At 49.1% G+C, this 10733-nt stretch overlaps 2 protein-coding genes across 4 annotated transcripts in view; one reads left to right on the forward strand and one right to left on the reverse strand.

Annotated features, from left to right (window-relative positions):
- POLR1A (RNA polymerase I subunit A) overlaps positions 1–6830 on the reverse strand; it is a 47741-nt gene extending 40911 nt beyond the window's left edge. For both annotated transcript variants that reach the window (XM_072126261.1, XM_072126260.1), the window contains exons 1-2: positions 6595–6830; positions 4713–4917 (exon numbers count right to left, since the gene is read on the reverse strand). In XM_072126261.1, coding sequence (XP_071982362.1) covers positions 4713–4917; positions 6595–6671 — 282 coding nt within the window. In that variant the 5' untranslated portion in view covers positions 6672–6830. The remainder of the gene's footprint in view (positions 1–4712; positions 4918–6594) is intronic.
- MRPL35 (mitochondrial ribosomal protein L35) lies at positions 6814–9740 on the forward strand. Of its 2 annotated transcripts, none has more exons than XM_072126262.1 (5): positions 6814–7018; positions 7631–7674; positions 7892–8042; positions 8497–8641; positions 9489–9740. In XM_072126262.1, the coding sequence occupies exons 1-5, from the start codon at positions 6960–6962 to the stop codon at positions 9675–9677; spliced, it is 588 nt and encodes a 195-aa protein (XP_071982363.1). In that variant the 5' UTR covers positions 6814–6959; the 3' UTR covers positions 9678–9740. The 2 variants fall into 2 exon arrangements, with proteins under 2 accessions (XP_071982363.1, XP_071982364.1); XM_072126263.1 differs by lacking the exon at positions 6814–7018 and adding an exon at positions 7030–7087.
- Positions 9741–10733: the final 993 nt, after the last annotated feature.

Genomic DNA, 10733 nt, shown 5'->3' on the forward strand with positions numbered 1-10733 from the left:
TATCAGGGACAGAAGGGATTCCAGAGAGGGGCCCACGTCTCCAAGGTATACAAGTGTATCATCAGCGTAGAGAGATACCTTTTCAATGATAGGACCTCTAGTAATACCCTTAATGCTATCAGAGTGACGGATCGCCACAGCAAGGGGCTCAATGGCAAGTGCGAAGAGGAGGGGAGATAGCGGGCAGCCCTGCCTAGTGCCCCTGGCCATAGGGAGAGTAGGTGAGATGTTAAGGTTGGTCCGTACCCTAGCCTTGGGATCATTATACAGTAGTTTAACTAATGCTGTAAATCGAGGGCCAAGACCCATTCTAGGCAAAAGGGTCCACAGATATGCCCATTCCACAGAGTCAAACGCCTTACAATTGTCTAAGGATAAGATAAACCCAGGGTCTGGAGACCGCTCTGCCTCTGCTATATTCAGGTGTAGTCTTTGTATATTTATGTCAGTTCCCCTCCCAGGCATAAAGCCTGTCTGGTCCGGGTGAACCAAGGATAATATCACTTTATTAAGCCTTGTTGCCAGAATTTTTGCTAGGATTTTAACATCTGAGTTTAGGAGGGAAATTGGGCGGTACGAGTCGGGAAGCAGGGGATCCTTGCCAGGCTTAGGAAGAACTACAATAAGGGCCTCTCGCATGGAGTCAGGGAGGGAACCACTGTCGAGCGCATCGGAGTACAGGCTAAGTAGATGAGGGACCAGGGTCTCACAGTTATCCCTATACCACTCACCTCCCAGCCCATCAAGTCCAGGTGTCTTACCGAGGGGCAACGATTGGATGGCCAGTTCCACCTCCTCCGCCGAGAGCGGAGCATCAAGCTCCGATGACTGTGCCGATGTGAGTCTCCAAAGTGGAAGACTGTCAAGGAATCTGGAAATCTCGACGGAAGAGGCGGACAATCTGGAGCTGTAAAGAGAGGAATAGAATTCATGAAATACCATGTTTATGGCCCGGGGTTCTGTGATCAGGGTTCCACTACTGTTAAGGATAGAGGGAACGGAAGCAGAAGGACGTTCAGCCCGCGATAAATACGCAAGCAGCTTCCCATTTTTATCTCCGAATTCAAAGATGGACGCTTCCCTGGCTAGCAGGCGCTTACTGGTGCGCTCCTTCACTACAGCTAGATGGTTCCTCTGCGCCTGAGCCCAAGTCTTTTTATTCCCCGGAGTAGGTTTCTCTAGATACTCCTTTTCTGCATTTACCAGTGCAGCGGTCAGCCTCTCCTCCTGCGCGTTTAGAGACTTTCTATGGCCAGCTACACCTGACATGAATGCTCCCCGCACCGAGGACTTGTACGAGTCCCAGACTAGGAGAGGATCAGGATGGGTTGAGTGTACATCCCAGAACTCGCTGTGCGCAGCCCTGACAGTACTCAGGACCGCTGGGGATTGGAGCCAGGCCGGGTGCAGGCGCCATACGCGGGAGTCGCTGGGGGGGCCTATAAGGAGACTAATGAGCAAGGCGGAGTGGTCTGATGCACTGCGTGGGCAATAGGATACCTGGTCAACGTGCGGCAACATATCAGGGGAGACAAAGGCCAGATCAATCCGAGAGAAGCTCCTGTGCACAGAGGAATAGAATGAATATTCTCTCTCTTGAGGGTGTTTACTACGCCAAACATCGGCGAGGTCTAGAGAAGTGAGCCACTCGTTCAGACGGACCGAGCCTGTGTCCAGACCACTTGTACGATCTAAGGAGGGATTAGGGACTGCATTGAAGTCACCAATGCAGAGTATCGGACTGGGAGGCATAGCAGCCAGCTTACTGGATATTAGGTGCAATACAGCTGGATCAAAGGGAGGGGGGACATAAATAGACGCTATAGTAAAGGTAAAGCCCCACAAGGCACAATGTACGATCACATAACGGCCAAAGTGATCCGGCGCTACCTGTATGACCTCTATGGGAAGCGCTTTGGATATGAGTATGGATACTCCCCTAGCGTAGACAGAGTAGGAGGAATGGTAACCTCTAGCCACCCAGGCCCGCTTCAGGGAGAGGACCTTCTGACCCGTAAGGTGTGTCTCTTGGATACATACAATATGGGGGGCCTGACGCTTAATGACATCTAACATCAGAGCCCTCTTGAATTTAGAATTAAGTCCCCTCACATTCCAGCTCATTACCTTAAGTGAAGACATCTTAGCGGAAGGGAAAGGGGTGTGGGGAAGGAGACGTGAGCAACCAAGCATTCATCCTTTCATACCACAGAGACATAGACAGACAGACAACAGTGAGCATAACAAATATAACCAGAACTGTACTAACAATCCCAAGAATACAAACCCCCTGTCTAACACCCTAACAGCAGTAGTGTAGACCTATACCCAATAACAATCAAAGAGTAGAACAGTGGTCCCTAACTCAAGACAAACCTACACCATTTGTCCCGGGACCTTCAACCCTTAATGTATATATGATCAGGAGGTTATTAGGCAGCCATATTTAGAGAAAACCAAAGAGGAGATAGGGGATGGGGGAAGGGGGAGGGGAGGGGGAAGGGGGAGGGGAGAGGAGGAGGGGGGGGAATAGGGAAAGAATGAAGTGCCATATGTGGCGCACTGGTCGATATGACCAAACAGAGAACACAAATCAATCACAGGGTACATTTGTGAGGCACGTAATGTGTAAACAAATATTAGAAAACTGTAACAGTGATTTGGGACCCCTAGATAACTATTCAGGACTAAGTCCAGCATTGTCATAGCACATCAGATAAAAGGATATGTGAGTCCAGTCACTCAGGAGGTGCGGGCCTTCCAGCAGGAGCCCGAGGGGCTGCGTCAGCCCAGTGAAGTGCTTCGGTTGGGCAGGTGAAGAAACGAGTCTTCTGGCCGTCCACAATTCGGAGCTTGGAAGGGTACATCATGGAGTATTTATACCCCTTGTCACGGAGACGGGCACGGACCTCGGTGAATTGTGCTCGCTGTTTCCTGACGGATGCAGAGAAATCAGGGTAGAAGGACACTCTGCTGTTGGCATAGAGAATTTCTCCCTTGGTACGGACAGCCCTGAGGATAGAGTCCCTGTCCCTAAAGTGCAGCAGCCGGGCCAGGAAGGGTCTCGGATTGCCCCCTGGGGGGCCAGGGCGGGATGGCACGCGATGGGCCCTTTCCACTGTGAAGAACGGGGAGAAGGTATCTGCAGGCAGCATATTTTTGAGCCAATTTTCAAAAAAGGATACAGGGTCAGACCCTTCCACTTTTTCGGGGAGACCAACCACTCTGACGTTGTTCCGTCGCAGGCGGTTTTCGAGGTCATCAGCTCTGTCGATGGATGCAGACATTTGGCGCTGAAGCTCTCTGATCTGTGTCGGCATAGGCCTCTGGACATCCTCCACCTCAGATATTCTGCGTTCAGTTTCGGTGATTCGCTCTTTGGCTTTGTGGACATCATGTCGTAATAGAACAAAGTCCTGTCGCAGCTCATCCACCTTGGTGACCAGTTTGGATTGGCATCCGTTAATGGCCGCCAGCACCTCTGCAAATTTCCGATCCAACTCCGTGGCCGCGTCAGACGGATCAGCACCCTCTTCATAGCTTACAAGCTGTGGCGGGCTCTGGGAGCCTTCAAAGAGGGAGGGAGAGGAGTTTGGGGACCCCTGAGGAGAGCAAGGCTGTGTGCGGGAGAATCTCCCTAACTTTTTGGCAGCGTTTGACTGTATCTGCTCCAGAACGGCTTGTGATGTGGAGCATTCCTGCGCATCCAGGGGTTCCAGGGACTGGAATGGAGGATCCCCATGGACGGATTCATCATCCGAAGGAGGTGCAGACACCCCGGACGCTGCTTTGAGCATTTTAGCCGTCTTCCTCCGATTACCCATGGCGTCTGGGCAGGGGGGGGCCAGTGATAAACAATCAGGAAGCCTAGCGTCCAGTAGTTAGCAGAGATACAGTCCAAACCCACGTGGAGTATTGCAGCAGGACTGCAAGGGTTAATATAAAACAGAACCCAGGAACAGGGGATCTCTGGGAATATGGAGGACTCAGTGCTGGGCTGTATAGCTTGGGGTCCCCAGGGCAGAGGTGGGCAGCAGCAGGGGAATTACTTCCCTACCTGGTCCTGGATCAGTCCAGCAGTGACAGGGTTAACCCTGCGCGCCTAGGCCTCAGGCAGCGCAGGGGAGTCCACAGGATGGCGCCTCCAGCAGGATAAAGGGCTGGCTGGAGCGCTGTCACAGTGCCCTCGGCGGTGGGAGCGATGTCCAGGCGGCAAGGTGCAGGAAAATGTCCCCGGCGATCGGTTTACCGCTGCACCGGGCGGCTAGGAGCGGGCCGCCGCGCGGGTCACGTGGTCGGCCGCGGGGGAGCACGGAGGAGCGGCGCGGTGTCCGTAGCCGCCTCCAAAACGGCACCGGAGGACAGTGGCAGGTGTGTGGGGCACCCCGGGGCGGAGGGGAACGGGCACAAGTGAGGGATGGCTGCCTTAGGAGGGAGATGGGGTGTCGGGTCCCGGGAGCTCCGCGGCGCACGTCCTTCTCAGTCCGGCATCAGGCCACGCCCCCCAACCAAATGAACCTTAAAGGGGACGTCCATTTTCAGCAAATAATTGATATTGTTTGTACACTGCCATGCTCCTGTGTGACATCACATGACCAGGAATATATATAATGAGCCGTGCTCCTGTGTGACATCACATGACCAGGGACATATATATGAGCATGCATAGTTCTTGAATACAGTGGCTATGGCTGTCTAAGTCAGACACTTACCGTAAAGAGCATGGGGTTATATACAGTCAGAGGAAGGTCAATATGGCCAAAGTGTCCAGGGCAGTGGGAGAACCCCTGAGTGCAGGTGCCGCACACTTCATTACTGTCTCCAGGGCCCAGGGCCAGGTCATACAGGCCATTCTTCAGGGGATTACCCGCAGGGTCCAGGAACTGGGGGTTGGTGATGGCGATTACACTCAGCTTCCTAGAATAGTAACACAGAAGGAAATCATGGCATAAATTATGGACTGAAAATCATCAAGGTTCATTCATCTACCAGCAGAATAGTGAGTGCAGCTCACTATACACAGGATGCAACTCAGGATCAGTACAGGATAAGTAATGTCATGCATGTACACAGTGACTGGACCAGCAGCAGAATAGTGAGTGCAGCTCTGGGGTATAATACAGGATGTAACTCAGGATCAGTAGAGGATAAGTAATGTCATGTATGTACACAGTGACTGCACCAGCAGCAGAATAGTGAGTGCAGCTCTGGAGTATAATACAGGATGTAACTCAGGATCAGTACAGGATAAGTAATGTCATGTATGTACACAGTGACTGCACCAGCAGCAGAATAGTGAGTGCAGCTCTGGAGTATAATACAGGATGTAACTCAGGATCAGTACAGGATAAGTAATGTCATGTATGTACACAGTGACTGCACCAGCAGCAGAATAGTAAGTGCAGCTCTGGGGTATAATACAGGATGTAACTCAGGATCAGTACAGGATAAGTAATGGCATGTATATACACATTGACTGCACCAGCAGCAGAATAGTGAGAGCAGCTCTGGGGTATAATACAGGATGTAACTCAGGATCAGTACAGGATAAGTAATGCCATGTATGTACACAGTGACTGCACCAGCAGCAGAATAGTGAGTGCAGCTCTGGGGTATAATACAGGATGTAACTCAGGATCAGTACAGGATAAGTAATGTCATGTATGTACACAGTGACTGCACCAGCAGCAGAATAGTGAGTGCAGCTCTGGGGTATAATACAGGATGTAACTCAGGATCAGTACAGGATAAGTAATGCCATGTATGTACACAGTGGGGGACATTTACTTAGAGTGTCGGTGTCTGCATTGGCTTTGTTACCGACCTGCTCTCGGAAAGAAGATACACATGTAATATTGTAGAGCTGTGCAGAGACATTTCTGTCCCCGAGCCCATTTTCTGTCCCTGGGACCAAAATCTGTCCCAAGCACCAGAAATGTGTCCAGCAGTCCCTGCTAGACCAGTTTTCTTTTGGTCTACTTTCCGCCAGTTTACAGCGCCCAAAAATGGCTGTGACACATATTAATTCTGTCTGAGTTTCCACTCCGCCAAAGCCACGCCCCTTTTCGGAGAAGAGTCGGAGCAGACGGAAAAAGTCCTTTTTTCTGTCCCCGACAGCTAATAAATAGGTAGGAAAGCAGAACATGTGGTGAGAGCGCCACAAAACTGGAGGAAACGCCATAGTAAATGTCCCCCAGTGACTGCACCAGCAGCAGAATAGTGAGTGCAGCTCTGGGGTATAATACAGGATGTAACCCAGGATCAGTACAGGATGAGTAATGTCATGTATGTACACAGTGACTGCACCAGCAGCAGAATAGTGAGTGCAGCTCTGGGGTATAATACAGGATGTAACTCAGGATCAGTACAGGATAAGTAATGTCATGTATGTACACAGTGACTGCACCAGCAGCAGAATAGTGAGTGCAGCTCTGGGGTATAATACAGGATGTAACTCAGGATCAGTACAGGATAAGTAATGTCATGTATGTACACAGTGACTGCACCAGCAGCAGAATAGTGAGTGCAGCTCTGGAGTATAACACGTGATGCGCACACTACACATGATGTGATGACATATAACAGGCCACTTACCTGATCTCTTCCGAGGAATAAACACCAAAGGAGATGCCCCGTAGGCGCCGCCATGGCACGTCCTTGTAGAACTGCATGCCGCTGAGTGCCAGCTCTCCGGCCAAGACTCCCACACTACTCCACACACGTGTGGGACCCGGAAGTGGATCGTTCCACCGCGCGGGCCATAAGGGGGGAAGGCTTAGGTGTTACCATCCGGCTCTCCGTGGAGTAGGTTTATCTGTTATAATGTTATGTCGCAGTAACAAGTTCGGATATTTTTATCTTTTATAAGGAGAAGCTAGGTTACATGGCGAGACATATGTGGATGACATAAGAAGGCTCCCCCCTCTCCCGTTGGTACAGTCCGGTAGCTGAGTCGCATCATGGCGCTGCCCTGTGGGCCGCTGCGGGCTGCCTGTGTCAGGACGGGCGCACTGCTCAGGTAGAGGGGGAGACATTGTGGGCTAACATCTGGGGAGTGTGGTATGGTGGCCGTTATTGTATTGTACGGGTGAGACCATTTAAATGGGGGGGTTGATTGAGATGAATGGTCGGATATCACCTCTACTAGAGGGCACAGCTTCACCCTGGGACTTGTAGATCCTCTCTATATGGAGGCTGCACTGATCTGTCACTGTATGACTCCAGTCCTAGTTATCCTGCTAATCCATGCTTGCCTGTGACTTGTAGTGCCCGACTACAGTTTGTCCATGTTTAATACCTGTAGCAAAGGCTGCTGGGTGATTTCAGCACTGAAGATTGCAGAATTATTCCAAGTCTTTTTTTTTGTTTTTAATAACATCAAATTGTCCCTTTTTAGGCCGTGTTCACACGATGTGTTTCTTGTTGTGTTTTTGATGCATTTCAAAGACTTCAACTGTGACCACGCGCTTAGGTTAAGCCACTTTCCCTGAAACGCAATGTAACTTTAGCAAAAATTCAAAGCATCGTGTGACTGTGGCCTGAGGGTGTGATCACACGTACAGCGCTACTGCTGCATTTACAGACACTGCACTTTTTTAAAATTTTTTCTTTTTTCTGATGTTCCTCACAGTCCGTGGCCACGAAGGTTCCCTCAGTCTGCAGCCGGCGCCTCAGGTACGTGGTAGTTACACTCGTTCTCATTATCTCCTCTCTGGATTGATCATTTTACAATTGATTATAATAATTAGTCAGCTTTTGTCAATAAAATAAGCTTTATTCAGAGGTAACAAGCAATATGGCCGCCATCACCACCCTGGGTATGGAAGATCTTGTGTTAGGTCAGTCTAAGGATGATTTTTTTTGATTTTTGTGTTGTCTCTTTTGTTATCAGGTCTCCTCCGGCCGCTGGTAATCCCTTGTGTGTCTAGTAACGTACGCCATGTGTCTGCCTTGTGCTCTCCACTCGCCCGATCTACAAATGGCGCCCTTCTACCAGCGGCACAAAGGTTAGCACCCACCCAGAGCTGCGCCATCCTCAGCAAGTAAGTGGTGCGCCTGCCTGCTGTTATAGGGGGGTCTCTGCCGAATAGGTCTTGATTCATAGGACCATAGGGCGGATTCACACTGCCGTTGCCCACCGTTCCGTAGCACGGTGCACGGTGGGCACACGGCGGCGGCGCTGGGGAGAGGAGGAGGTGAGCGCTGCTCAACCCTGCCCCTCTCCATACGGATATATGGCGCACGGCCCCATATGCCGTACCGCGCCGCACACCCATTGCCAGCCTATGGAGGACGTATATGCTACGTATATATGTCCCCCAACGACCGTGTGAATAAGGCCTTACGTGCACAACGGTACCCGGACACGTTGGGAGAATTTCATGTTGTGCTCAAAGAGGTTAAAGGGTTGTAAAGCTATGGAATATCATGCGCTATATAAATAAAGATTATTATTATTATTATTAAACACCAATTTTTTTTGTTTTCCATCTGTAGAGTGACCCCGCTGCTCCCGAGCATCCTTCATCAGCCTTCCAGGACTGTCACCTATGTAAGCCTGAGAAAGGGAAAGCGCAAGACCGTAAGGTCAGTTACCCAGCGCTTTATGCGTCTTCACTGTGGACTGTGGATACGGAAAAAGGTATTTTGGAGAGCCGTTAAAAAAAAAAAAAAAAACTTTCTGGATCTATACGACAAGTGGATGGGGCTAATCAGTGTTTATATGTGTGTCCTGGGGTCCCCCTCGCCCTCCTGCAAAGCCATAACGTTACCCTAGTGGCAGTGAACATATTCGTAACCTCATGGCACTACACTATTAAGACCTTATTAGGACATTTTGTGTAAAAGGGGTGTCCCTACTGCTCATCATTTGGATCAGCGGAGTTTCTATGTAATTTACTAAACGGGGCAAACCAAGCGAGCGAGCTTGACTTACTAAATACAGCATCGGACATAACTACAGAACCAGACTTGAACTTGATAAATAAATATTGGGCCAGAAAACAGGTCCCCAAAACTGCAAGCTATAGATACACATGCAGTGCCCCCCCCCCCCCAGTAATAGATCCATAGACTGTGCCCCCTGTAGTAATAGATCAAGACGTTTGGAATATTGGCTATAGTGAGTTTGCCTCCTAAAGACGCAGATGCGATTGCTTCTTCTATAATGTGGAGTAGATGACCTGCACCATCCAGTGGTTGAAGCGGGGATAAGTGGGATCACCATGATACACCCGTCAATCAACACTGTGAACGCAGATGTCTCTTTAACCATTACCAAGAACAGCACCATGCTTTGTACAGTGGCAGTTATTGGTAGTGCAGCTCAGCCCCATCCACTTGAATAGGAGTAAGATGTCTGGTAATGAATCGATTGTATGGAATAACATGGGAACAGGGGGAATATGCAGATTGAAAATCGCTACTCATTGTTCTATTGGATGAGCCTTTAATAATATGCAAATCTTAATGCTAATGTCCACTGACAGGCTGGTTACAAAAAGAAGCTGTGGAAGAAGCCGGCCCGCAGGAAGAAGCGTCTTCGAGAAATTGTGTTCTGTAACAAAACGCAGAGCAAACTGCTAGACAAGATGACCACCGACTTCTGGAAGAGGCGGAACTGGTACATCAATGACCCCTACCAGAAATACCACGACCGCACCAACCTGAAAGTATAAACCTCATGTATTCATCACATTCTAACTGTAAAGTTTAATAAAGTAAATTTAATCCAAAAATTATCCTTTTGACTCTCACTGTGATTTGTTATAATTTTAATTCGTTGAGAATAGCACCACCCCGGCTAACAGGTTGTGTGTGGTATTGCAGATCCGTTTTATTTTCTTAGCAGAGCTGAACTTAACGACCAGACAACAGTAAGGTCCCTTCCACACTTGCGTTGCAGATCACGTCAGAGTTTGATCAGGGTGCGATCAGGGTTTGGTCAGTGAAAAATGTGCATTTTGCATCAGAGTGCAATCAGTTTTCAGTCAGAGTTTGTTCAGTGTGAAATGGACTCAGGACTGAGCTCTATCTTTTCTATGGCAATTCATGCGTGACAAACGCATTGCACTTGCATTGAACTTGCATGTACCTCAGAGTGCAATGCGTTTTTGATGCGTTTCCATAGACTTGTATGGTGCGTTTTTCATGCGCGTGACTTGCAAAAGTAGAGCATGTAAAGATTTAAACGCGCGTTAAAAAAAAACGCACGTGTGTGCGTGAAAAAAAAATGCAAGTCTGAGAAGACCCATTGGTTACAAAGGGTCAGAGTGCAATGCAAGTTCTGCGCGTCAAAAGCATGCGCAGAAAATGTGCGTGAAAAACGCAAGTGTGAAATGGGCCTAAGGGGGTGATGCAGTTTTTTTTTTCCCTGTAGGACTGTCTAAGGGTGTATTCACACATATGGCCACATGTACTAAAAACAGTGCAGTCTTAAATATGTGCAGTGTAGTGTGCAGGGGGCGCCAGATTTAGGATTTCTGCCGCACGTTCTTCATGAATCTTTCCCTTGCACTGCTCCGACAGAGTGCACCAACTTTTTTTGGTGCACCTTTAACATGGGCATGTGCAAGGTCCTTAGTAAATGTGTCCCATTGCGTTTTCAAACCCAATCTAAAGGCTCCACTCCTGATTCACATTTTACTAAATACCCTGGAAATGCAATGTTAACGCAGATGTATGATTGGGGGAGGAGCTTTTCAATTGGAATTCAAAATGCAATGTGTGAATGC

This window comes from Engystomops pustulosus, chromosome 1, assembly GCF_040894005.1.
Source record: "Engystomops pustulosus chromosome 1, aEngPut4.maternal, whole genome shotgun sequence".
Taxonomy (NCBI): Eukaryota; Metazoa; Chordata; class Amphibia; order Anura; family Leptodactylidae; genus Engystomops; species Engystomops pustulosus.

What these genes read in the sequence shown, in the direction of transcription:
- MRPL35 (XM_072126262.1), top strand. Translation starts at nt 6,960, where the DNA reads ATGGCGCTGCCCTGTGGGCCGCTGCGGGCTGCCTGTGTCAGGACGGGC. An exon ending in AGGACGGGCGCACTGCTCAG is followed by an intron (nt 7,019 to 7,630) that starts GTAGAGGGGGAG and finishes TGTTCCTCACAG; the next exon opens with TCCGTGGCCACGAAGGTTCC. An exon ending in GTCTGCAGCCGGCGCCTCAG is followed by an intron (nt 7,675 to 7,891) that starts GTACGTGGTAGT and finishes TTTTGTTATCAG; the next exon opens with GTCTCCTCCGGCCGCTGGTA.